Source organism: Lemur catta, chromosome 13 (genome assembly GCF_020740605.2).
Source record: "Lemur catta isolate mLemCat1 chromosome 13, mLemCat1.pri, whole genome shotgun sequence".
In the NCBI taxonomy this organism is placed as follows: Eukaryota; Metazoa; Chordata; class Mammalia; order Primates; family Lemuridae; genus Lemur; species Lemur catta.
The window spans coordinates 44,868,086-44,894,532 of record NC_059140.1 but is presented as its reverse complement, the minus strand read 5'-3'; the positions used below and the strand labels follow the sequence as shown (position 1 = coordinate 44,894,532).

Below are 26,447 nucleotides of genomic sequence, written 5' to 3'. Positions count from 1 at the left end.
GATAATTTTTATATTGGGCTAGATGGATGTGACCTGGGTCTTGTAAAGCAGAATATTTTTCAGTAGGTAGATAGATTATAGCTAGATAAATAAATGAACTCAGCATATTCAATGTTAATTGACAAAAATTTGAAGTCAAGCAGACACTTAGCATATATTAGATCGGGCATATATTAGCATATATTAGAGAGGATTGAGTAAATAGCATGAAAGAGACAATGATGTGAGGAGTCTGCAGTGAAAAGGGCAGTGACAGAATCTATCTATAATGAGTTAGGGATGGAGTCATAGAAACTAAGGCTGCAAAGAGGGATTAAGTGAGTTTATAGATACATAAGAAATTTGTCTCTCATTCTCTATAGGATGAAATCCAAAGTAGTCACCTGAGACAAAACATGGGAATATGACATTAATTTGTTGATAAAGGTAGAATCATCTTTTTAAATACTTTTAATACTTATAAATTAATTTTTTCCTGAAAAGGCTTTCATAGTATTTTCATTTTATCAATTAATAATGTCACAATAAAAAATAAGTATAACTTTTTAAATATATATTTGCCATCACAAATTACCTGTTTTCTAATTGAGCAAAAATATTTTTTTAATTATTTCTATTGCTATACCTTATTTTTTTATACTTGATGTGGTTAAATGTTTTGTATTTTAGACATTATTATTATAAACAAAGCCTATTTGTGTAATTTGCCTAATTATGAATAAATTTTAGTTTTGTTTCCTTTTCCAATTTTAGGACAAGAGTTACTATTACTGAGTCAAACTTTAGAGAGGCATCCCCTTTCTTAAACAAAAATTCCTAAATTTAGCAGATGAGAAAATGAGGGCTCATAAATTTTAGTAAATTTTTGTAAGGTAGGCACTAAGGATACCTTTTATCCGAAATCAGTCTGAATAAGAAGATAAATATGATAATCAATTAATCAAGCCTAAATAATACACTCTATTGTTATCTATACATATTATATATTATCACGACTTTTTTTTTTTTCTATTTGCAGACATCTTTTTCTTATTCTTATTTGCTTTCTTGGAAAATTTATATTTTTGTCCAATCCAGTTTGTTGATTTTTAAAAACTGTTGTTTTCTTTTTTTCTTTAGAGATGGGCTGGTCTCAAATTCCTTAGCTCAAGCCATCCTTCCACCTCAGTTTTGGGAGCAACTGGGATTACAGGCACAAGCCACTGCACTCAACTTAATTTTCTATTTTAAACATTGGTTTTTCAATGAATATGATGTTTATTTTAGTATAAATTATGTTATAATATTCATGTTCTAATTCTTGTGGAAGATTTAAAAGTTTATCCCAGCAAATCTCACTTTTTTCCCCTTATTTGCAATATCACTTTGACAGTATACTGAATGTATGCATTCTGTTTTCATTGATGATACGCATATAATTCTGCATAATAATTGCTCATGAATTTTGCATGTACAACTGACGGGTTTTTTGTATCCATTATTAAAATTTTATTTTTGGTCATATTACTTAAATGTACTATAAATGCTCAGAATAAAAAAAATCTTTTTATAAGCTACAAAATTGATATATTCTTAAAATCGATCCTATTTAATTTTTACAAAGTCTCACCTTTTTAAAAAAATCTAGTTATTTTGTCAAAGACATGTCCACTTAGCCATTTAGTCTGCACAGTTTCCTCAGGATACTATTTTGTGAAATAGAATAGACCTGCAAAGAAAGCAGATAGGATGCCTATCAAGAGTTATATGTTCTCCTGGGCACACCGAGAAGATGAACTTGTAAACAAACAAACAAAAAAATTGTAATAATCATTGCATTGGCTTTCTTTTTTCTGTTTCCTAATGTTTTATGTATTTTGATATTAATATTATGACCACCTTTCTGTATGGGTTGATTTTGCTTGATAGCCTAGCCTTTTATTTACGTATTGGTTTATTTTACTTTTGGGATTGTTCTTGGAAACTACATATGTTTCCATATGGCTTTCTGATACAATTTAAGAGTATTTTTCCATTTGAAATGTATTCAATTGACTTTAAATCACAATTACGGTTTATTCTCTTTAGACTTCAGAAAATAAGTGCAGACAAAAATCTAGGATGATCAGAAAGAAACAATGTGTTTTAATTAGCATGTACAATAAATATTATGAGGTTCTGAACATTTGATGATTATATGAGCCTGCTGAGGCTGCCATAACAAAATAACATAGGCTGGGTGGCTTAAACAATAGAAATTTATTTCCCACAATTCTGGCGGCTGGAAGTTCCAGACCAAGGTCCTGTGGGACTGAGTTTCTGTCAAGGGCTCTCTTCCTACATAGATGTCCACTTTGTCTTCACGTTGCCTTTCTTCTGAGTGCATGCGAGGAGAGAGAATGGAAACGAGGTCCCTGGTGTCTCTCTTATAAGGACTCTAATTCTATTAGATCAGAACTCCTCAGTTATGATCTCATTTCATTGTAATTCTTTCCTTAGAGGCCTCATCTCCAAATACAGCTACACTGGCAGTTAGGGCTTTAACACACGAATTTGGAAGGACACAAACATTTAGTTCATAATGGCTGAATAGGACCTAAGTTTTGGGAGAACGTTTTTAATGGCCAAGTCAAAAATAAAATGTGATTATTAGCATAATTCACTATGATCCTAAAATACAACAGTGATGCAGTAAAACTAAAACAATTCTATATACTGCGCCCATTAAACTATTATTTAAGCATTTGATACTATGAAGCAATGCAGAAATCATGATTAGACTTGAATGTGTGTCAAATATACATGCCAAATTCTGAATTTGGTCTCCAGAGTAATCTCATTAAAAGTATATGTACAGTTCCTGAATGAATTAAATGTTCATGTAGAAGTAGTGTTTAGCCAATATAAATAATAAAGACAGTCTACTGTGAATAGTATTTTAAAAATAATCATCAATTGTCTTTGTAGAAGATAGGACTCTTTATTCACAATCACTTCATAATGAAACTGCATCTTCTGTATCAAACACAGTACTTAATTCTTTGAACTTCATGGATAAATAAAAAGAGAAAAGCAGAAGATGCATCAGTGACAATTCTCAAAGTCAATGATACTTGTTGCATCAAAGAACATGATCAACAGAGTAAAAAAGCAACATAGAGAATGAGAGAAAATATTTGCAAATTATACATCTGATAAGGGGTTAATATCCAGAATATACAAAAAACTCTAACCATTCAATAACAATAACAACTCCCCCAAATAACTCAATTATAAATGGACAAATGGCTGTAATAGAAATTTCTTCAAAATAAAATAAAATAAAATAAAATAAAATAAAATAAAATAAAATAAAATAAAATAAAGAAGATCAGCGGTTGCCAGGACTTAGGAGGGAGGGAGGAATGAATAGGCAGAGCACAGAGGATTTTTAGGGCAGTGAAACTGTAGGATACATAATGGTGGGTACATGTCATTATATATTCCTCAAAACCCATAGAATGTACAACATCAAGAGTGGAACTTTACATGCTGTAGATTATGGATTGGGTGACAGTGATGTGTCAGTGTACTTTCATCAGTTGTAACCAATGTACCACTCTGGTATGGAATGTCAATAGTCAATAGCTGTGTGTGGTGGGGGGGGGGTAGAAGCTATATGGGAAATCTTTGCACCTTCTGCTCAGTTTTTCTGTGAACCTAAAGCTACTCTAAACATACAGTCCATTTTTTTTTTTAAAAAGATGATATATAAATCTCCAGCAAGCATATGAAAAGATGCCTAACATTACTAATGAACAGGGAAATGCAAATCAAAATCACAACGCGATATCTATCATCTTACATTTATTAGGATGACTACATTCAGAAAAAAACAAAAACACAATTAATTTTGACAAAGAGGTGGTAAAATTGGAATTCTTGTACATGGTTGGGGGGAACCTAAAATGGTTCAGCCACTATGGAAACAGAAGTCCCTTAAAAAACAAAAAGGAATTTGAATTACCATATGATACAGCAATTCCACATTTGGGTATATATATCCAAAAGAATTGAAATAAGGATTTTGAAGAGATATTTGCATACCAATATTCATAGTAGGACTATTTACAAAAGTCAAGAGGTGGAAGCAACCCAGTGTCCATGAATAGACGAATGGATAAACAAAATATAGTATACACATACAGTGGAATTTTATTCACCCTTAAAAAAGGACACTCTGTCACATACTACAACACAGATGACCCTTGAGGCATTATACTATTTAAATATGGCAATCACAAAAAGACAGATACCTTATGATTCCAGTTATATGTGGTATAGACAGGAGTCAAATTCATAGAAACAGAAAGTAGAATGTTGGTTTCCAGAGGCTGGAGGGAGATGTGGATGGGAATTTGTTGTTTAATGGCTATAGAATTTCCACTTTGTGAGTTGAAAAAGTTCTGGAGACTGCACGACCATGTGAATATGCTTAACACAACTGAACTGTACACTTGAAAATAGATAATGTGGTAAATTTTGTGTTATATATTTTTAACCACAATTTTAAAATAATCAGTGATGTTACTTTATCATTTTGTGGGATTGATGGCATCATTTTTCTGAAATAAACTGTAACTAAGAGAAACTTCAGATTTCCTAATATTTTCTAGAGCCAAACTGCTTATTAATATTTTCCTTTTTTGTTAGATTTCAAACATTTTTGACTACCCAACAATAAAACTACATCCCATGAATTTCACTGATTCAAAAAAAAAAAAAAATAGGATTTTCTTGCCTTTTCTAGCTCCCAAACAATTCCCAGCACTCTTATTATGCAATGTGTGTTTTCTAGGCACTAATGCTGTCTCAAGTGAGTGACTACAGAAGAAAATGATACTTTAAATTGCATTTGTTTTCCAGATGGCATTAAAGAGGAAATGAACTTGTGTTTTGATAAAAAAATATACTTCCCTAATTTTGAAGCCCTAATTTTTGAATAAAAGTTGCTTGTCTCTGCAGTACACATTGTTGATTTTTAACTTAGATCTGTATTAAAATCTATTAAAGAAAGATACATGGATAAAAGCAAATTTTTTGGTCATTTATTAATTGTATTTAAAATTTACATGGATTTATTTATTAAGGATATTGTATAATGTTTTCACTTTATGCTTTAAACAATTACAAACATTTGCCTTAAAATAATGTACATATCAATGTAACAAGTTTGAAAAGCGGGGAATGGGAATCTGCAGTCCTCTTTCCTGCTAGCAATAATCATAAATACTCCAACTTAATGGATCATATCCTTTCTGAAGTTCTAAGTTTCTTTAAGAACAAAATTCTAAAGGACCTCACCATGCAATGGATATATACAACATTCAGAACAACTAGCTTCCATGCTTACACTGAACTCAACATAAGGCAAAAGCCCATAATTGTACTGAATCTTTGGCTCAGTGTGTTAAAAAAGCAAAGCAAAGCAGCAGGTCTAATGAAAACACTCCTTTGAGTTTGCCAGTTTCAGATTGCTAACATGGTTGCAATAAAATTCAGTCGTCATCTCTGATGAGATATGCAGCTTTGATTAGCAGGACAGTTTGTTTTCTGAATGCAAGAAACAAGCATGAATCTGTTTCTCTAATTGTTCTCATAGCTTAAGACAATGAGAAAGAAGCAGGTTTGTTTTAATAAAACATCATTCTGCTTTATGGTTTGACCACGTTTGATTAAAAGAACACTAAACCAATCAGATTCTGTCGGATGCAATATCCTGTCTTCTACTCTTAGCAATCTCTTGGATATTGCCACTGATTATAAAACAATTGAATGAGTTTCAGTCATGAAATTATCCATGTCACAAATATTGGTCTCTCCTTTCAACTGTTCAAGAAAAGCAAGCCTTTGGTAACTCTAGTTATTGTATGGTATAATACAAAACAAATTACCACTAACCGTTCCTGAACTAACATATTGGCCAGACATTGTTCCTGTATAGGTTTGATGTGTTCCTGTTTTCTATAATTCTGTTTGATCTTCTGCCTCTTTTGACATCAGTAGGTGAATCTACAGAAATCCTTGTTCTTGAAAAGTTTTCACCTCAAGAAGTTCTCACTCTTGCCATACAATATAAAAATAACCCACTTCAGCAAATCAAATCCCTCCAAATAAAATAAAATAAAGTCAAGGTTGCTTGATGACTACCACGCAGGCTCCTGCTCTCCCAATATTCAAGGAAGCCATCTGTTAAAAGAGATGAAACACAACTTAAGACAAATTTTACTGCCATAGAAAAACATACACATTATCATATATTTAAAGGAAACATAGACACAAAAATCATAAATAAATGTGTTTCTGTTTTCCCATTTTAGCCACAAGTAGTACAATAAAAATGAAAACATTGAAAATGGCATTTTGAAAACAATGGTTTGTATACTGAAAATTATAAAACTTGTAATTACTTATGGAATTGTTAAGAAAAGTAATATAATACTTAATGATATTTATTGAAATAAACCTACTATAGAAAAGTTTCCAGTAAAGATTTATTCTAGAGCTTGCATGGACACATTTGTGATGATAGATTACAGTGATAGCTTAGAGTACATGTTAGATGAAATAGCTGCAATCATTTTGAAGTTATTTCCCCAGATATTATATTGAATTAAATGTGTTATTTGTTCATTCTAGACAGAGACATACAATGAAATAACTTCAATATTTTGTTATAAATAGGACATAATTATACTTTCTATAAGGCTTATTAAAATTTTATTATCTTTTGACAATTATTGAAATGAGAACTGAGTTTTTTTAATAATGCTGAATATGAAAATGGCTAGAAATATATTAAAAACAATATTTTTTACAGAGTTTATAATGAAAATTTATTCTTTGGAGGTAAGCCAACATTTTAATAATTTGAGCTTTTTGATATTAATGCTTTTTTATTACAGTTTTCTAAGAATATCTGGGTAGACAAGAAATTACAGGATATTATTCCAAACTGAAAAGAAAGTGCATAAAGTGTAAGAAATAAAATAGCTAAGGACAAAATAACCTCAGATCACATATATTATCTTATTGGTTGAGAAATGATATGTAATCATTCCCTAAATATGAAAATTATCTCTATTTTCTACCAATGCTTTTGAATGTATTTAGTGTTACCCCTCATCTTATTGAAGGTTAAAATATACAGATGATATTTGTTTTTTATTCTTCATTTAATACATTATTTGTAAATAATGTAACATCTCTTTTCTTTCTCATAGAATTGCCTAAAATGAGAGGTGTAAAGGACCATGTGAATATATTTATGGCCTATTTTGTGTTAAGAATAATTATTATAGGTCACAATAGTCATCTTCATAATTACATCATGTGTTGTTATTTCCATGAGACAGGTAAGTGACTGGAATATCAAGAGACAATATATAAATCCCACAACATCAATGTATACAATCTGAAGTTTATCTGACTCCAGAATGAATGGTCTTTCAAATGTCTTTTTTATTATCTAATGATTTTCAAGTATTTTTGCACATCAGAGTCATTTAAGGATCTTTTACAAAGTACAATCATGATGGAAGTTAACAAGGTCCATTCAACCATGATCTGGTATGTGATGATGGTCACATAAGATCATAACAGAGCTGAGAAATTCCTATCATATAGTGATACAGTAGCCACAGTAATGTCCTAGCTCAAGGCATTACTCCTGTGCTATGGTGATATAGGTGTAAACAAACCTCTTATAATGCTATTTTAAAAAATCATAGAATAAGGATATAAAGAAAGAAAATATTTTGCACAACGGTACAATGTGTTTGTGTTTTAAGGTAAGTGCTATTGTAATTACAAAGTTTTACAATGCCTACAGTATTCAGCATGGTAATATGGTGTACAGATTTGAAGCCTAGGAATGATATGGACTATTTCATATAGTCTAGGTGTATAGCAGGCTATACCGTCTAGGTTTGTGTAAGTACACTCTATGATATTCATACAACAACAAAATCACCTAATGATGAATTTCTCAGAACATATCCCTGCCTTTAAGTGACACATGATTACATATGTGTGCGAGCCCCACCACTCAATTAGCCAATGGGATGGGTATTGGCTAATTGTATTTATGAAATGTTTTCCAAAGGTTTACTGACGTTTATTCAATAGAGAAGTACTGTGCACTAGACTACATACAGAGTGAGTAGGTTACCTCCATATTTTTATGTACATCTAAATCTATATCTCTATGTATGCATATGTGTATATGTTCATGTTAAAATGAATCCTTTCCATTGTTTCAAAAGTGTGCTATCTCCGTTTCTTATGTCCATGAATGACACCCTCTCTACACAGTTGTTCAAGACATTATCCCAGCACACATCCACAACCCTTAGTTTTCCCCCACTCAACCCTACATTTGAATGATCATCAAGCCTTCTAAATCTCTCTCAAACCAGTTTAATTCTAAGCATTCCTTCTGTCTTTCACTTAGTTCAGGTTACATATTTACCTGAAGTGGATTGGCAAAATAATTCTCCTAATGGGTTTCTCTCACTCCAATCTTGCTTTCTCCCAATTGTTTTACACATTGTATCAAGCACAATCATTTTAAAACACAACTCTGCTTATTCACTTTTCCTGCTTAAACTCCTTTATTAACTCCTTTCAGTCTTAAAATCCAGGCACTTTAATGTGGTTTCTCATCCTACATAATATATACCCTGTTCATCTCTCCAAACCCATTGCCCACTAGTTTATTTTCTGTGCAGTCAAACATGCCTTGTGTTTTTTCCTTCAATTCTTAAAATGCTAATCTGTAAGTCAAAGCACCTCCCATATTTTAATTTGGTTAACTATTATTTGCCAGACCCCATTCTAAGTATTTCCTAAAGGAAGATTTCTCTTAGGGTTGCATCTATTATTTGCAAATTAAACCCATGCACAGCAGAAGAAACTTAGTTTCAACAATAGTTCTCAATTTTTTTGAGAAACATTAACATATCTTGTACCTCATGCCAGCAACTGTTAGTCTTGCTAGTCTTTAGAGACAACAGTAAATGGCAGTCTTCAATTCCTTACAACCTGGAGATGGATGCAGCATGACAGCACTATGACTCCTTACCAAGGGAGAAAGCATGAAAGGGTAATTTTACCCAGGCTATGGAAAATGGGATAAAGTTCTTCTTTTTATATCTTGAAGCACACATATTTATTTTTTCGAATAAAATGTAAGAAATAAGCCCACAGTTAAATGACAAAGTAAAATTTCTTTACTCCCGCGCGTGCGTGCGCGCGAGCCCGTATGTGTGTGGGTGTGTTTTCTGTAAGGCACAAATCTGGTAATTGCTTCCTAACCTATTTAGATTATTTTCAACTACAGGTAACCTTAGAGTTTTCCAAAGATACATATTGAATATTTTAATGCAGTTTGCTTAAGTATTCTAATAATCAGCGCTTTATGGGTGCAAATAATACAGGGGATAACTAATCAATTTAGTCTACTTATAGGGTAAATGGAGTGAAAGTGACAGGAATTATCCAGCAAATATAAGAAAACTTTCTAGTAGGCTGGAATCCTGAAAGTTTTCAAAGAGATTTTGTGTGGGTCTGTTGATAGTCCCTTGAGAGTCTTAAAAATATAAATAATGAAAAGATATGACATTAAAATCTTAAAATAATGTAAGGGTTTTAAAATTAATGCTTATTATGCTAAAATAAAGTTGTTATAAAACATTTTAAATATCACTTTGCTGTTTATGAAATACTGTATGATCCAAAAATGTATAAAATACTGATGAAGTGGTCTTTAGAGGCTTTTACCTATTATCACTATATACATTATTTTGATTTCAATTTTAGAGGAAGGATAAGCATAATGGCTCTTTATTATAAATATGTAATGAAGATAGTATATTATATCATTTATGTACCCATAAACGTTCTTTATTTAATGTTCTTTTGTATAAGTGGCACATTTAAAATAATACCATTGAACTGGTACATTTCCTTAGCAAATAAACAATCATTAATCCATGCAGTGTTCTCTTTAGAAACACTAGGGATTCAGAAAGACAAAATGTCAAAATATATTCTTGAAAATTTTAGTGCAATACTGTGGAAAGCGATCGTGCTAGCTTCTTTTATATTTGCTGCCTTTTGGATAAAAAATGCTTTTCCTCTAACAATTAAATAAAACAGAAAATCACAGAACTTAGTTAACCTAATATTTCCTCTTCTTTCTCCTTTTCTTTCTCCTTCTTCTTTTAATTAGCCAGATGTATCTATTTTTGTTGAATCTGAGAGTTTTCCTTTAGGGGCAAGGGAGATTCACAATGCAGTTACCTTAGTGTGGCCCTTAAGAGTTTGGTTTTGTACTCCACAGTCAGCTTATGCAAATATTGTTGCTGAACACAGAACACCAAAACTGGCACAATCAAAGAAGTTGTGTTTATTTAAATGTAAGTAGCTTTAAAATAAATTTACTTAAATTGGTTTTAAAATTCTTCAAATAAATTTTAGTCAATTTCTGTAATCAAAAGCAGAATCTTTCACCCACTGAGGCATATGAGGTGTGGTTATTATTCTGCTTTCACTAAATAAGGCTTTGGATAGTCACCCCTGATTGATGGAAATTATTTCTTTATTTGAACAGTACCTTACTTTTAGATTTCTGGTAAAGGAAAGAAATAATAGAAATATTGAGCAATTTGGAAAAGAAAGAAGGAAAATAAAGAGAACTTGATTTTAAGGACACAAGTCTGAAAATGTATTCATTCTCTCCATTATAAGGAAGGCTATAGTATCTAGGCAGTATAAAGTGTTTTTTCCTATAATTAGATTGCTGTGCCCTCACCTTTCCCTCACATTCACACACACACACACACACACACACACACACACACACACACACACACACACACACACACACACACCGCAACACACATCCTCTAGTTATGTGACCAGAATGGGCTTGCTTCATTCTGGCATGATCCTGGGTATCTAAATACGGTGTATATTCCAGGGATAATGTCTCTCCAAAGACAAGCCAAACATTTTACTTCATCTTCTTGGAAAAAGTGATTGTCAAAGAGCACTTGATACATGGCAGGCTGTGCATACAGAACCCCTAGCTGTTTATTTTTTAAAATTGAACTGAGACAATTAGTTTCTTTATTTTCTGACTATGGCTGTGAGGATTACTATTGAGAGCTTCCAGCAACACTACCAAGTGGAAAATTTTCTCTTCAATAGGTAAAAATGAACCTAACAAGCATAGTTAACAAAAATGAGTGTCAGAAAAGTTGATTCTGCAGTCTCTCATTGCCTTATACCAATTATTTCTAAAACCAAATATCCTAAAGTTAGGGTTTTGTAAACCAATGTGTTACACTTTTATTTTTTGCTCAGGAGAAGCAGACTTATTTCCTTCTTCTTGTTATGACTTCTAATAAAATAGAAATCCTATTAAAGCATGAATGTCACTTTGTAATATGAATTTTATTAAAGTATTAGATACACAAGAGGAAAATACACAAAACCTACAATTTAATGACTTTTTTACAAAAGTCATTTTACAAATTTTACAAAATTAACACAACATTGAACTAAATCAATTGCTTTTGGTTCAGGGTAATTTGAAAAGATACATTACTATTTGTATATCCCTTTTCTAAGAAAAGTAAATGAAATAAATTTTTATACTTGAAGCAAATTATGCTGATGACAATCTTACCTGTGTCCACTCATTAGTTTGTGGATCATAGGATTCCATAGTGTTGAGGTATGTCTGCCCATCATAGCCACCAACAGCATATAATCTGTCACCAAGGAGACAGACCCCAACAGCATCTCTGGGCATACTCAAGGGGGCCACCATGGTCCAAGTGTCTGTTTTGGGGTCATATCTAAAATTCAATGATAATAGTATATGAATGATACTTTTTCAAAAGAATGTCATGAAAAAGAAAACTATTTTTTTTTCTAAAAGCACAATTATTTGAACAGGTATTTTAGAGGGAATATCCATAATGTCTATTTTTTAAAGGTATTTAAAAAATACATCCAGGCTTTCAAATGGATGCAGATTCATTTAGCAAAACTAAATGTCATGATTTCTTTCCACGAGGAAGAGGGAGTGTCAGATATGTAAATAAATATTATCCACAGCAGAAAGAGGATCTTTAAAACAGATACATGCAGAGTACTATGGTAATGAAGCAGAAAGAATGGTTAAAAGTCCGATAGAATTATGGAATATTCAATTGGTGAAGGTTTTTTTTTAAACCGGTTCTGAAAGTCTAGCCTAAATTTGCTAGAAAGAAAAGGACACTTTTGTGTAAAAGCACTATAGTTTTCTTAAAAAAAACAAAAACAAAATGCATGTCCAGCTTTGAGGAAACAAGTATCTAGTGTGACTAAGTTCAAGAAAGTATGAGAAAACAGTGTGCCTCAAAAGGTAGGTTTTGATCAGCTCATGGATTTTTGGTTCCCTGAGTAACAAGGTGTTTTGTATTTATTCAATAAGAAAATAGACAGCATTTGAAACTTGGGGAAATAAGTATTATATTATATGAACAGAACTGTGGTTTAGTGAGATAGCTGAGGATACACCGTGAGGAAGAGGTTGGCAAATCAACAGGTTAAAGTCAGAAGGCCAAAGTTATTATTAAATTTAAACAAAAAGTAATCTCATTTTTTAAAAAACATATAACGACCATATATAACATGTACAGATATTTACTATTTTTGAGTGGCAGAAACTTGAAGACTTTTCATGAATGTGCTTTATTTCAGCTAAGAATGAATGATGAAATCATCCCTTTGCCTTTAGCCTGCAATTGCAGTATCAGATACGAAAACAAAAAGCTGGTAAGACTCAGCAGATCAAATATAAAATAAAACTGGAAGAAAGCATTTTCTCACAAACTCAGCAAACACATTCTTAGCTTGTTTTCCTGCTCCAATCTTTTTTTTTTCACCACTGAAATTTTCAACTCACAGATGCCTAAAACCAATGAACAAACAAAAAAATCCCTACATTTTGCTGAAAATAAAGAAAGTTGTTACAAAAGATCTGGAATTTATATTTCTCAGAGAATATTCACATTACCCAAGTTTTTGCAGGCATTTGAACACTAAGGTTGAGGGGGTTGTGCACTGCTAAAATGACGTGTGAGATAAGATTTTGGCTGAATGTCTGCAAAACCGGGATCACCTTAAGGCATCGGCTGCCTAGCACATAAAAGTTTAATTTTACATGCCGTAGTTAATAAGCATAAATCATCACAGACAAACAAAGGCACACATAGATACACACACACAAGCACACACAGTCTATGACATCAAAATCTTTTTAAAAATATTTAAATCTTTTCCATAAAGATTTTAAAGTATGCAAAGATTTTTAAAATGAGGAGTAAAGAAAGAAAAGAAAAGATAACACAAGGAAGCAAATAGTACAATCTAGAATGTGGAACATTTTATGGAATAACTGAATTTTTCAACAAGTCAATGGCAAAAAAAAAGTAATAATGAATAAGTAAATACGAAGAAGTAACTCTTCTAAATTCAATGGGAGTTAAAACATAACAAAATACAGTAAGTGTACCTTACTTGGATCCTAATTCAGATAGAGCAACTCTTAAAAGATATTTGAGATGTTTGGAAAATTTTAGTACAACCCAAGCATTATGTTTTAAAAAGGAATTACTGAAGTTTTTGTTAGTGCAATAATGGCATTGTGGTTATGTTGAAAAATAAAGTCTTGATCACTTTTGTCCATTTGTTTCTGGAATTAATTCAGATATGTTTTGAGTTGAAAACATGTTTGAGAATTTCTTTAAAATACTTCAGGGAGGACAGAGGAAAGGGAAATGAATGAAACAAGAATAACAAATTTGTGATGGTTATTGAAGCTGGGTAATGAGTACAGGGGAGTTTATGATATTGTTTACTTTTTGTGTGTCAGGAAATTTTCTAGCACAAATAATTTCAAAAGGAAGAATACATAATACATTTTAATTTAGAGAAAATCAGTGTTTTTTAAATTTTATTCATTATTCGATAGAATCCAGTCTAGATTCTGTCACAACCACTTTATATAAATAGCTTTTTTTCTGAAGTCATATTTTAGTCTTCATTTAATTATTATTCAGCTCTATGGAATTTTTTCAAATATTGTCTGCAAAGAAGACTTTATCATTTATAAAAAGTTCATGAAAATTGAAAAAAAAAAAACAGCTGAAAACCAGCCAACACTAGTGTCATAAGCAGCAATAGATGAATTTCCAAAGGCTTAGTCCTTCAAGTGAAACGCAAAGAATGCTACAATTCTCAAATACTCATATTGCAGGGGGGATTAAGAAAATACTCATATGTCCTACATTTAGGTACATATTTTGAAATATTAACCAACTTTTAGAAATATGTATCTTTTATATATTTCACAAATTTTCTAAAAATAATTTAAAAAGTTTGATGCATTCTTTTAGAAAACTGAAATCTTTGCATTAGATGTACCTGTTTTCAGTGGTAGGTAACATATTTCAAATGTGTAATAACTACCTTTTAATTAATATCTGGCAATGGTAATGATATTTAAGTTTATAAATTTCTAGTAAAACCAAACCAAAACAAAACCCGAGTCTTCCCACACGCACATTCAATCCCAGATATTTAGGAAACAATCACACAAATTCCAAATTACCGAGTAGTCATTTTTCTTGTTCTCACATTAATGAATCAAAGTTGATTTTTCTATATTCAGAAACTCTGTGGATTCACCTCTTAGCCTAAGACATACAAAGTTATTATCCCCCAAATGAAATAAACAGCTGTTTTTAGCTTAGGAGAGCAACTGCAGACGTATAAGCATTTCCCAAACAATTACTAACAGTGATTTTAATTTTCATTGTCAGGTCACATTGTTGATAAAATTTCATTCTAAGCGTTCTTTTTTTTTTTTTTTTTTGCCTCTAGTTGCCATTTATTAAAAAAAAAATAGTAGTGGTATTTAGACTGGTATTAGGCTTTTTGTATTTAGGCTGTCTGCCTTTTCTGTGTTTTATCTTGGCCTTCCTAGTCACAGTGGGAGCTCTGTATCAGAGACTCTATTAAAGTTTATAGCCCTCAGGCAAGAGAAGTGCCCATATATAGTGGATAAAATTAGTTGTAAATTGAAAACTTGTTTAAGGCCTCTGATAGTCACAAAATAAAAGTTTTTCTTTGAAAATCTCCATTGAATTTTTTGAGGAATTATTAATTTTCCAAGAATTATTGTCATTTCCATACTTTAAGGTTAATTTTTTTCTTAAAATTTATTTAAAATATGAAAGCATTACTTTGGTAACAAATAGAATTGAGAACAATTATTTTTCCAATATTTTCCAGGTAATATTCGGATAGAGAGCAAATTAAACAATAAGAAGTGATTTATAACCAGGTATGTTTGCCTGTAAAACAAACAAACAAGAACAACTAAGAAAATAAAGAAACAAGAAAAGAAAAAATTAAGACCCATGCTGTGAGAATGGATAAACTGCTCTGAAAGTGTGATATATAGATTTCAGGTAAATGAATTACAAAATCTACATTCAAATTGATTTTAATAAACTATTTGTGATTTGAGCAATCCAGAATGACAATAGTACTGTTTAAAAATTAGTAATTTTATTTTTTCCTGTACAGAAAACCAACACTACCAGGTTTCATGAGATTATTAAAAGAAATATACCTTTACTTTAGAAATATTTAAATGCTAGGAATATAAAACAATTAATTTCAATGCAAATTATTGGTTAAAAAATGAATGGTAACTGTAATATTCCTATAAACACCCCCATTCAGATATTTTCATATTACACATTTGTGACAGATATTTAGGGATGTGTCAAAAAGATTACATATTTTGAAATGTGGTAAATGCTGCCAATTGGTATTACAAAGAAACTGTGTTAATTTACACTTCAACCATCAGTGTAGAGAGAGTGTCAGTCACTCTATATCCTCCCCAACATGTGGTATTATATGCTATTTTCATTTTATCCTTTCTGGTGGGTAGGTGTTGGTATGACATTGCAATTTACATTTCCCTGATAACTACTGACATCAATCATTTTTCCCAGTAGTCATTGCCCATTTGTATATCATCTCTTGAAGAATTCTTGTTCAAGTTTTCTGCCTGGCTTTTCTATTTTTATATTCTTTTAAAAATAATTTCTAGAATTTATTTATATGTAAGAAACAATACTTTTGTGGTGATATGTATGGCAAATATTTTACCCATTCTCTGGTTTAAATTTTTCCATCTTCAGTGTACCTTCTGAGGACATTTTAACAGTGATTCTTTTTTTCTTTATGGATGACCCTTTGTAGGCCCAGGTTAAGAAATCTTTCACACCTCATTATTTTGAAGATGGTCTCCTATGTTGTATGCTAAAATCTTTATTGTTTTATGGATCATATTTAAATCTAAAATCCATCTTGAGTTCATTTTTGGTATGATATGAGGCAACAGCTAAAACTAAGATTTTTGCCCGTGAAATATCCAAATGACCCAGCCACATGATACTGACTGTCCTTTCCTCTCTGCTCTTCATTTCCCCTCTGCCATAAACAAGATTTCTTATATATGTCATTTTGTTTGGAGATATGATTCTGTTCCATTTGTCTACCTGTTTGTACTGTGCTGATATCACAATGTCTTAATTAAAGTAAATTAATAATAAGCCTTTATATATAGAGTTCTTCTTCAATGTTGTCTTGGGCCCTTGGGCCCTTGTCATTTTTATATAAATTTTAGGATCAGCTTTTTAAACTATGCACACCTGCAATCACACTACACAAACTATTTTCAATTTAATAAGAATTGTATTGAATCTATAAATTAACTTACAGGAGAATTCATGTTTTTATAACATTCAGTCTTCTAATCCATGAATGTAGCATTTCTTTCTATTTATTTAAGACTTTTTAAACTTTCTTCAATAAAATCTTATTTTCTGTTTAGATATACTGCATAGATATTACTAGGTATTTTTTAAAAAATCGTTAATGGTACATTTTTATACTTTATTTTGTTATTGTTCATTGCTTGCACATAGGAATACAATTAATTTTATATATTGGCTGAGTATTAGCAATATTATTAACTCACTTATTAAATCTAATAGCTTCTAATTAGATTATGATTAAGTTATTATTAGATATCTATCATGTAAACTTGAACACTGACATTTTTATTTGTTCTTTTCCAATTGTTATTAATTTTCTTTCCTTTTAATGCCTTATCATACTGTCTATTTGCTCTATTAAAGTGTTGAATAAGTGTATTAGCAGTCATATTTTTATCCTCATTCTAATGAAAATATCATAAAAAATTTCAATATTTGACTAGTAATTATTTTAGATAAGTCATTATCAAATTAAGAAAATTAATTTATTTTCCAAGTTTGGTGAGAGTTTTTATTATAAATGGGTGCTGCATTTTATAAGTTTTTGCACTTACTCAGATAATCACTTATTTTGTCATTGGACTGAATTACATTGATTACTTTTTTTAACATTGAACCAAACTCTTATTTCCAGAATAAACTCAAATTGGTTGAAGTCTATTATTTTTTGTATATTTAGGCTTGATCTGTTAATATTTCTTTTGAATATTTACATATGTTTTTATGAGATAGTTTCACCAACATTTTTTTCTCTTCCTCTTGTATAAGTTTTTTAAAAAAAAACTTTAATATTATGAATGTGTTTATTTCAACTAAAAATTCAAATAATGTTAAAAACATACTTAAATATTTTATTTTTACAGTCTGCAGTATATATAATGATGTCTGTCCACATTTTTCTTTCTGATATCTTTTGCATATGTCTACCAGAAATTTGAATATAATTTCTTAACAAATAGCAAAAATTATGCATATGCAATAACAGAAAAAGCAATAACAAAAAGCAATAACAGAAACAAACTAGTTAGTCTTTTCATTCTGCACTTATGCCTCTGGCTCCACCAATAATATCTTGAAGGAGAAAGAGGGAGATAGAAGAGGAGGGGCAGGGGGAGAGGAAGCAGGAAACAAAGAAACCTTATTAAAAATGTCAAATACTTCTACCTAACATCTTAACTTTAAACAATCCAAATGATTATTCTTTTATAAAAATTGTAGGCTCTCACATGTATCAAAGCATGAGTTAATATCTTAACATGCTACGTAAGGGCTAGGATAAGCATCAACAATTTAATTACACAGTTAGTCTTTCAACCGGGCGCGACGGCTCACGCCTGTAATCCTAGCACTCTGGGAGGCCGAGGTGGGTGGATCGCTCGAGATCAGGAGTTCGAGACCAGCCTGAGCAAGAGCGAGACCTCGTCTCTACTAAAAATAGAAAGAAATTAGCTGAACAACTAAAAATATATAGAAAAAATTAGCTGGGCATGGTGGCGCATGCCTGTAGTCCCAGCTACTCGGGAAGCTGAGGCAGAAGGATTGCTTAAACCCAGGAGTTGGAGGTTGCTGTGAGCTAGGCTGACCTCCATGGTACTCTAGCCTGGGCAACAGAGCGAGACTCTGTCTCCAAAAAAAAAAAATAATAATAAATAAAAAGTTAGTCTTTCATTATTGTCTCTCTTCACAGTCTGGACATGCTACAATTCTTGAGTTATGTATAAACCAAAGAGATAAAATGAGAAATTAAGAGAAATGAAAGAATCCAAAATTCTATTCTTGCCTTATTTATTAATGCTTATGGTGTTTTAAAAACAATTGTTTAATTAAGTAAATAATGTATTTATCCTTATTTGGCAGAAAATCTTAACTTTTATTATTTCATTTTTATCAAATATATAAAAACAGTAAAGCCATATCTTGACAAAAATATGCTAAATGCTGTTATTTTAGATGACTTTTCCTGATATGACTGAGGTGGATTTTGGTAGACATTGAACAAAAGTTTTATACTTCTTGGAAATAGTGTATCAAAATATCTTGATACTTATTTGTTAATAATATTTGGATAAGATATGAAGATATAATTTTCAACTAATATTTGAACTGTTGTTTAGTTTTTCAGGCCCTATGTATCTGGAAATCTTACTGTCTATTGAGTGAATGCCTAAAATATGTGGAAAGCACTGATACTGAGTGAAAAATGATGAAAATAGCCATTCACATGGAAATCTGGAAATGCCATATATAAATGTACCTATATATCTGCCTTTTCATAAGTTCATTCAAACATTCACCCATTTCCATTCTTCCATTAGTCCATTCCTCCATCACTTTATGTATGTATGTATGTATCATCTGTCTTCTACCATCTATCTATCCATTCACTTATCTATTTAACAATCTATTTACAGTTTACCTCAAGGTACTTTTCCATGAGAGAACCTTGAAGTCTGCTTTTCTTGTACCTGACTGATTCAATAAATCCTTGCAAAGGTGTCTACTCTGTGCCAGGAATTGTATTAATATCAAGTGCAGGAATATAAAGGGGACAAGCAATCTTGGTCATTACCAGATGTGGAACTTAGCTAGTGAAAAAATTGATGTAAAATAACTTTAATTATTATTGACTATTGCTACAGAGATACAAACTGTCACTGTTCTTCTAGGTCAAATCTGCATTATGAAATGATCTCTTTGGCAACTATAAGGAGAATAAATTAGAAGCAGCAGAGTGGATATTATGAAGTCTGGTTTAGGAGGTTCCTGTTGTCTCCACACCCTTCTCACAGCAGGCCTCATTACTGAGATGCAAATGCAAGGGCAAAGGTGGTCCTGATCCATTAGCCAGAACTATGCCTTTGAGCGTATCTTCTGGTCCATTGCCTGGATTTCAGTTCTGTTTGTGATCTTAAAACTCTTTTTATTTATTTGCCTTTTTCTTCTAATATATGTTATAGCACAGTGCAAAATACATACAAATCATATTTACAGACTAAATAAATAGATAGTTGAATGTTCTTTGACTAACGGCTTATATCTTTTGGGCTTAATTTCTCCTAGAACTCAATGTACCTTTTTGAGACACTGATTTTGTCTGCCAAGAAGCTTTCACTAGAGTGAGGCTCCATCACAAAATTCATTTTCATCTGTTCCATAACCTCTTCCAGAGTCCTCATTCTAACTCAGTCCCTGCCTTCTTACCTGCTCTGATTTGAGGTGTCAATGTTACTTGTGCTCAGGGCAGCCTGACTCTGAACAACTTTGGTATTATATAACTGTACTTAACACCACCATTATATAATATATCTACATTTCCATAAGACATCATTGTGATATAATAAAATTTGATCTATCTCCCTATCTATAAAACAGCATTGTGCACTACTTTTGCTATTTCTAAAGCTCTGTTTGCCTATTATTACATACTAAAAAACATTATTCACATTATATGTGCAAAATAGTTCCACAGAGGCACTATTATGTATCTTGGTTTATTGGTGATTTACATGTGAAATCATCAATATAGAAAGTATGTTATAGAAAGTGCAAAAATGCTATTAATCTGACAGGTAGTATGAGTCATGATAATGCTGTGTGCTTCTGCATTACTTAAGCTACTCCTACCCACTGCACTCCTATAACTTAAAATAGCTATGCTTATTTAAATCTAATTTTGCAACATAAATGTATTCCTTGACTGAATTATTTATGCCTCTGCTCACAAACAACATTTTAATACATTATACAGTCAAGTTAGATGAGAATATATAGATGAAATATCATTTCATTAGTAGCATTTATGTAAGATTTTCAAGGTAAAAGTAGGAGACCCATCATATTCATCTTCTCTCTTCGTTTTCCCAAGAGTTTAGCAGAGAAAATGTAAATGAGCTGTCAGCCTATTAGAAATACTTTTTTTAAAAAAAATAAATAATTGCATGTTTGTGTGTAAAGACTATTTATTTGGATTCTGACCACCGTCCTCAGTGTAATGTCTATAGTTCCTGATTTCAGTGGACCAGAAGATATTAAAGTGAAAATGTGGTGAGCTTAATGCCCTTTTCTATGTGAATACAGCCATAAAGCAATAGCCTATTTCACAGAGTAGCAGTATTGTTAAACATTGTTTCTGTATTTTATCCAAACATTGGCTTAAGTTTGAACAGAGCCTGTTTACTAAAAGCTATCTTTTGCTAATGGCTTTATGCTCAGTAAAAACAATTAAATATCTTTACAAAAATGTATCACAAATAAGAAAGAACATCTTTCTCTCACTGACTATCCCACTTATAGGCATGAGTATAAAGGATGTGGTTCTTAATATCAAGAGGAAATTTGTCGCGCCATTAGTGCTATCCACCAAACAACTCTTGTTCTTCTCCCAGGTACAAGTTTAGGATACCACCCTCCCACTCCCATGAAGTTTCCTATGACCATGTTGTTGATTTGTCATTGAAGTACAAACAAAAAAGAATTATATTACTTGCAGGTAGAATCTTTAATAACCAGTGAAAAATTTGATACTCTCTTTTTTTTCCTTTTGACACAGAGATCAACAATGATCAATATTATAGCTTATATGTTCATTTCGGTACCAGAGTGATAATAAGACATGAAGTGTGAGTTTAAAAAATGGTATCATGGTATTAAATTACTAAGAGTTTTCAAGTTATTTATTACAATAGAATTACTTATCCTATCTTCAGTGATAAACTAATCCACCTCAGTATTCCCTATTCTCATTTTTCCAGAGATCAGCGTGTATCCTTATGTAACAGGAAATGTCACCAGGAGTCTTACTAAGGACTGTCCAGTCCTCACTGCACACCATATAATAGTTCTAAATGATTCACAGCCATTAAGGAGAATTCAGCTACAGCCATGCCAGGAAATGTCTACATTGTGGAACTAAGCCTGATGTCAAGGTGCCTTCCCACTCCAGGCTCTGTGCACCTGGTCATTTTTAGGAAGACTTAGAGAACCTATGTTTCCTCCATACAACAGGATTATAAAAAATATAGTGCTAATAAGTCTGTGTTAAGAACTGTATGTTATAAAACAAAGGAGTCCATGACTCACCTTTGAGAGTTTAAAGGTGTAGTAGAACTAACAAGACAGGATGAATAGAACACTTAAATAAAATAGCCAATATTTTCAAAAGAATTGAAAAACATTCATGTTTAATAAATTACTTAAAATTTTGTTTTAAGAAAACCTTTAAAAATATATCAAGAAAAAATTTAAAGATCACTTAAGGATTTTGTGAAAAAAATATAGAGATTTAAGTAAATATTACTTGGAGGGAGGAAGAGAGAAAAAAGAAAACAAGACAGAAAATGAAAGAAAGTGTGTGTGTGTGTGTGTGTGTGTGTGAGAGAGAGAGAGAGAGAGAGAGAGAGAGAGAAAGAGAGAGAGAGAAAGAAAGAAAAAATGTAATTCTATGGGTTGAATTTACCTTTTCTAAATTATACAGTATTTTATAATCGCTGGAATTAGGCATCAATGTAATTTGCATTGTCTCTTTCACTACAACAGCGTCCTTGAGGTCTTACCTTTCTACATAATCTAGCAGCCGGGAACAATGATTTGAAGCAGGAGCATCATGGCCTCCTACTGCATAAAGAAAACCATCACATGTGGCCACTCCAACACCTCCTCTCCTCTTACACATGGGAGCGCACATGTTCCACTTATTTGTATGAGGATCATAATATTCCATTGAACTCAAACAGGAACTTCCATCCCGACCTCCAACTGAATACAACCTAAAAACACAATTTGAAAGACATGATTTAATATAGTCTGGATGACAAAACGTAGAAAAGTTCCTTTAAAATAAATTTTCACAGGATGAGGCTCAAATCTCTTAGAAATATATTGCTACACAAGGAGATTTTGTTAAAGATACTCTATCAATGATTACATATACCTAGAATTCCCATTATGTTAATATGCAGTATATTATGTGAAATTGAAACAACTATAATTTTCTAATCTCTATTGTTCTATAAAGGTAAATAGAAGTAAATTGCTTATTGAAAAAATAATACTGATAATATATTAATTTTAATAAATAATAAGGAATAGCTATTAAAATATAGAGAAGATATAAGAAAATGACCATAATCAGAAAAAAAAGAAATTATCATATTGATCAGGAAGTGATTTGGCAGTGTATAAATCATGAGTGCTGCTTGGCATGATCCTCACAGTTTAGAATACTGAATAAATGGAATAGTTTGACAAATACTGTCATAACAACAACTTCCTTAATCAGTGCCTATACTATAGCTAAAGAAAAAACTTGGCAGGAAAAAAGAGTGCAACAATGCTTGCATAGTTGAAAATTGCTATAACTTAATATAATCATTTTGCTCTAGGTATTTTATTAATGAGAAGTATGACAAGACCCCAAGAAAATAAGTTCTACATCATAAATGGTATTTACATGATTTGAAAGACGTTGTCTAATCCTAATAAAATAGTTCTTCCCTGTTTGATTATACTCATGAAGATTTCACCACAGTGAGGTACAGTATTGCATTTATTTCTTTACCCATTTGATCACTACATATTTTTGAATGCTTAGTATGTTCCACACACTGTCCAAAGTTTTATAAATATATTCATGAACAAAACAGGAAAAAAAATCCCTGTACTCAATTCTACTGATGTAAGGATAAACATAATATACAAAGTAAACATATATACTACTGCAAGAAGATGCTAATGCAATGGATATAGAGAAAGCCCAGAAGTAGAATCAGAAGCACAACTGGTTGGAGTAGGGATTGTGGTTGCAATTTTAAATGAATAGCCAGAAAAGATCTCCTTGAGAAGGTGATGTTTACACAAAAACCTGAAGATGGTGGTAGTGATTGGAAATGAGTTGAGGAATATCTTGGGGAAGAAGACTCGGGGCTGACTGTACAATGAGTGAAAAGTTTCAGGAGCAGCAAGAAATCCAGTGCTGCTGGAGCAGAGATTGAGGGTGGTATGGCATTTGAGGTGAGAGGCGGTGGTTCAGGGTGAATAGCACCTTACACAGGTGGTGGTACACATTTCTTCTGAATGAAATAGAAAGCCATAAGTGTTTTTTGAGTAGAGGAATATGGTTTGTTCATGTTTTAACAAGATTAGATGTTGTGGAATTTTTCTTTACTATGGACATTATGCCTAATATATTGATAAATAGAATTAATTCTATAGTTATCAGTTTCTACATAAATGTATAGGAAAGGCAATATTGTACAACCTAGCATAAAAAAATCAATCAGGTCTTAGATATACAAATTTATACTCTAATACCCTTTAGTAACTCTAAAATAAGATGTTTAAACTTATTTCAAATCCTGGTTGCATTTTTTAAGTTGTTTATGTTTCTCATAATGTCTGCCATGCTAAAATGTTTCTGATTGCCCAAGTGTTCCCTTTATGGATGTAATGCCTCTTTGCTTGATTAATCCTAAATTGTCTGCTGGCTTGCAATCTTGCAATATGTTAAAATTAACCAATAGGAGCATTTTAAAGACAAGTAATGGACAATTTAGCTTGCAAAAGCACCCAGAAGTGAAATAATTATTCACTGAGAAGTTTTTATCATCCTAAACACTTCATGAAATCTGAATCTTGTTTATTTCCATATTTCATTTAAATTGGAGATCTAATTACAAATAAGTATGCTATAATCTAAAGTATTATTAAAATGGAGCTAAATGTGTTTTGCAGGGACATTACTTACTATGTAACTTCATGCAAGACATCTAGCACATTCTCTAGTGAATGTTTTACATGTAAAAATGGTATAATCTTCTTATTTTCTATTGTTTTAAAGGAAATATTGGCTTCAAAGTGCTTTATATATTCATACACATTACATTGATAAATTATACTATTGAGTTACCTAAACTCAGTATTGTTAACTGATGATAAAATAGTTTTAAGCAATAATATACTTATTTTCTTTTTCTGAAATTGTTTAAAAATTATACATACAAACATATACCTAATGTGTATAAAAAGTAGTGATAACAGACAGCCTGCCAAGATTAATCAAGAAGAAATAGAAAGACTGAACAGACCATATCTAGGCTAGTATCAAACTAGGTATAATTCTATTCAGATTTTGGAAATTGAATCTGTGATCAAAACTTTGCAACAAAGAAAAGCCAAGGAGCCAAGAGTTGTATGAAAAAATACTCAACAATACTAACCATCAGAGAAACGCAAGTCAAAGCCACAATGAGCTATCACCTCAACCCGACTAGAATGCCTATAATTAGCAACACTAAAAATAACAAATGCAGATGAGGATGTGGAGAAAGGAGTACTCTTACACAGTGTTGGTGGCAATGTAAATCAGCACAGCCATTATGCAAACATTATAGAGGTTCCTCAAAAATTAAAAAGAGATCTACCATATGATCCAGCAATTTCACTACTGTGTATATATTCGAGGAAATGAAATCAGTATGTAAAGAGAGACATTTACACTCCTATGTTTATTGTAGCACTATTCATAATAGCCAAGATATGGAATCAACATAAATACTCATCAACGGATAGATAAAGAAAATGTGGTGTATATTTGCAATCAATCCTATTCAGCCACAAAAAAGACTGAATCCTGTTATTTGTGACAACATGGATGAGCCTGGAGGACATTATGTTAAGTGAAATAAGCCAGGCACAGAAAGACAAATACCATATGATATCACTGGTGGAATCTAAAAAAATGATCTCTCAGAAGTTCAGAGGAAAATAGTGGTTACCAGAAACTGGGGAGAATAGGGAGGAGAGGGATATAGGAAGAAGTTGGTCAACTGGTACAGTGTTACTGTTAGAAGAAATATGATCTGGTACTCCATTATTAATACATAAGTAGGGTGACTATAGTTAATAATAATGCATCGTACATTTTGAATAGCTAGAAGAGAAGATTATAAATGTTCTCACAATGAAATGATAAATGTTTAAGATGATGGATGTGCTAATTACCTTAATATGGTCATTATACAACTTATACAGGTATTGAAAAATCATATTGTACCCCCGAAATATGCACAATTATTATATGTCAACAGAAAAGAAGAGAAAGAAAGAGAAAGAAAGAAAGAAAGAAAGAAAGAAAGAAAGAAAGAAAGAAAGAAAGAAAGAAAGAAAGAAAGAGAGACAAAGGGAGGGAGGAAGGGAGGAAGAGAGGACAAAGGGAAGAGAGGAAGGGGGGAGGAAGAGAGCAAGGAAAGGAAGGAGGGAGGGAAGGAAGGAAGGAAGGAAGGAAAAAAGGAAGAAAGAAAAAGAAAAGCCAAAGATTAGATGACTTCATTGGTAAATTCTCACAAACACTTAAAGAAGAATTAACATTAATCCTTTTCAAATTCTTCCATAAATTGATGAGGACGGAACACTTCCAAACTCATTCTATGAGGCTAGCATTACTCCAATACCAAAGCCAGACAAATATACCACAAAAAAAGAAAACTAGAGGCCAACATCTCTGATGAATATACCTGCAAAAAT

General features: G+C 31.7%; 1 protein-coding gene across 2 annotated transcripts in view; it reads right to left on the bottom strand.

Annotated features, from left to right (window-relative positions):
* Positions 1 to 5,049: 5,049 nt before the first annotated feature.
* Positions 5,050 to 26,447, bottom strand: part of KLHL1 (kelch like family member 1) — a 282,548-nt gene continuing 261,150 nt past the window's right edge. For both annotated transcript variants that reach the window (XM_045567731.1, XM_045567733.1), the window contains 3 exons: positions 22,481 to 22,693; positions 11,711 to 11,882; positions 5,050 to 6,207 (listed from right to left, as the gene is read on the bottom strand). In XM_045567731.1, coding sequence (XP_045423687.1) covers positions 6,148 to 6,207; positions 11,711 to 11,882; positions 22,481 to 22,693 — 445 coding nt within the window. In that variant the 3' untranslated portion in view covers positions 5,050 to 6,147. The remainder of the gene's footprint in view (positions 6,208 to 11,710; positions 11,883 to 22,480; positions 22,694 to 26,447) is intronic.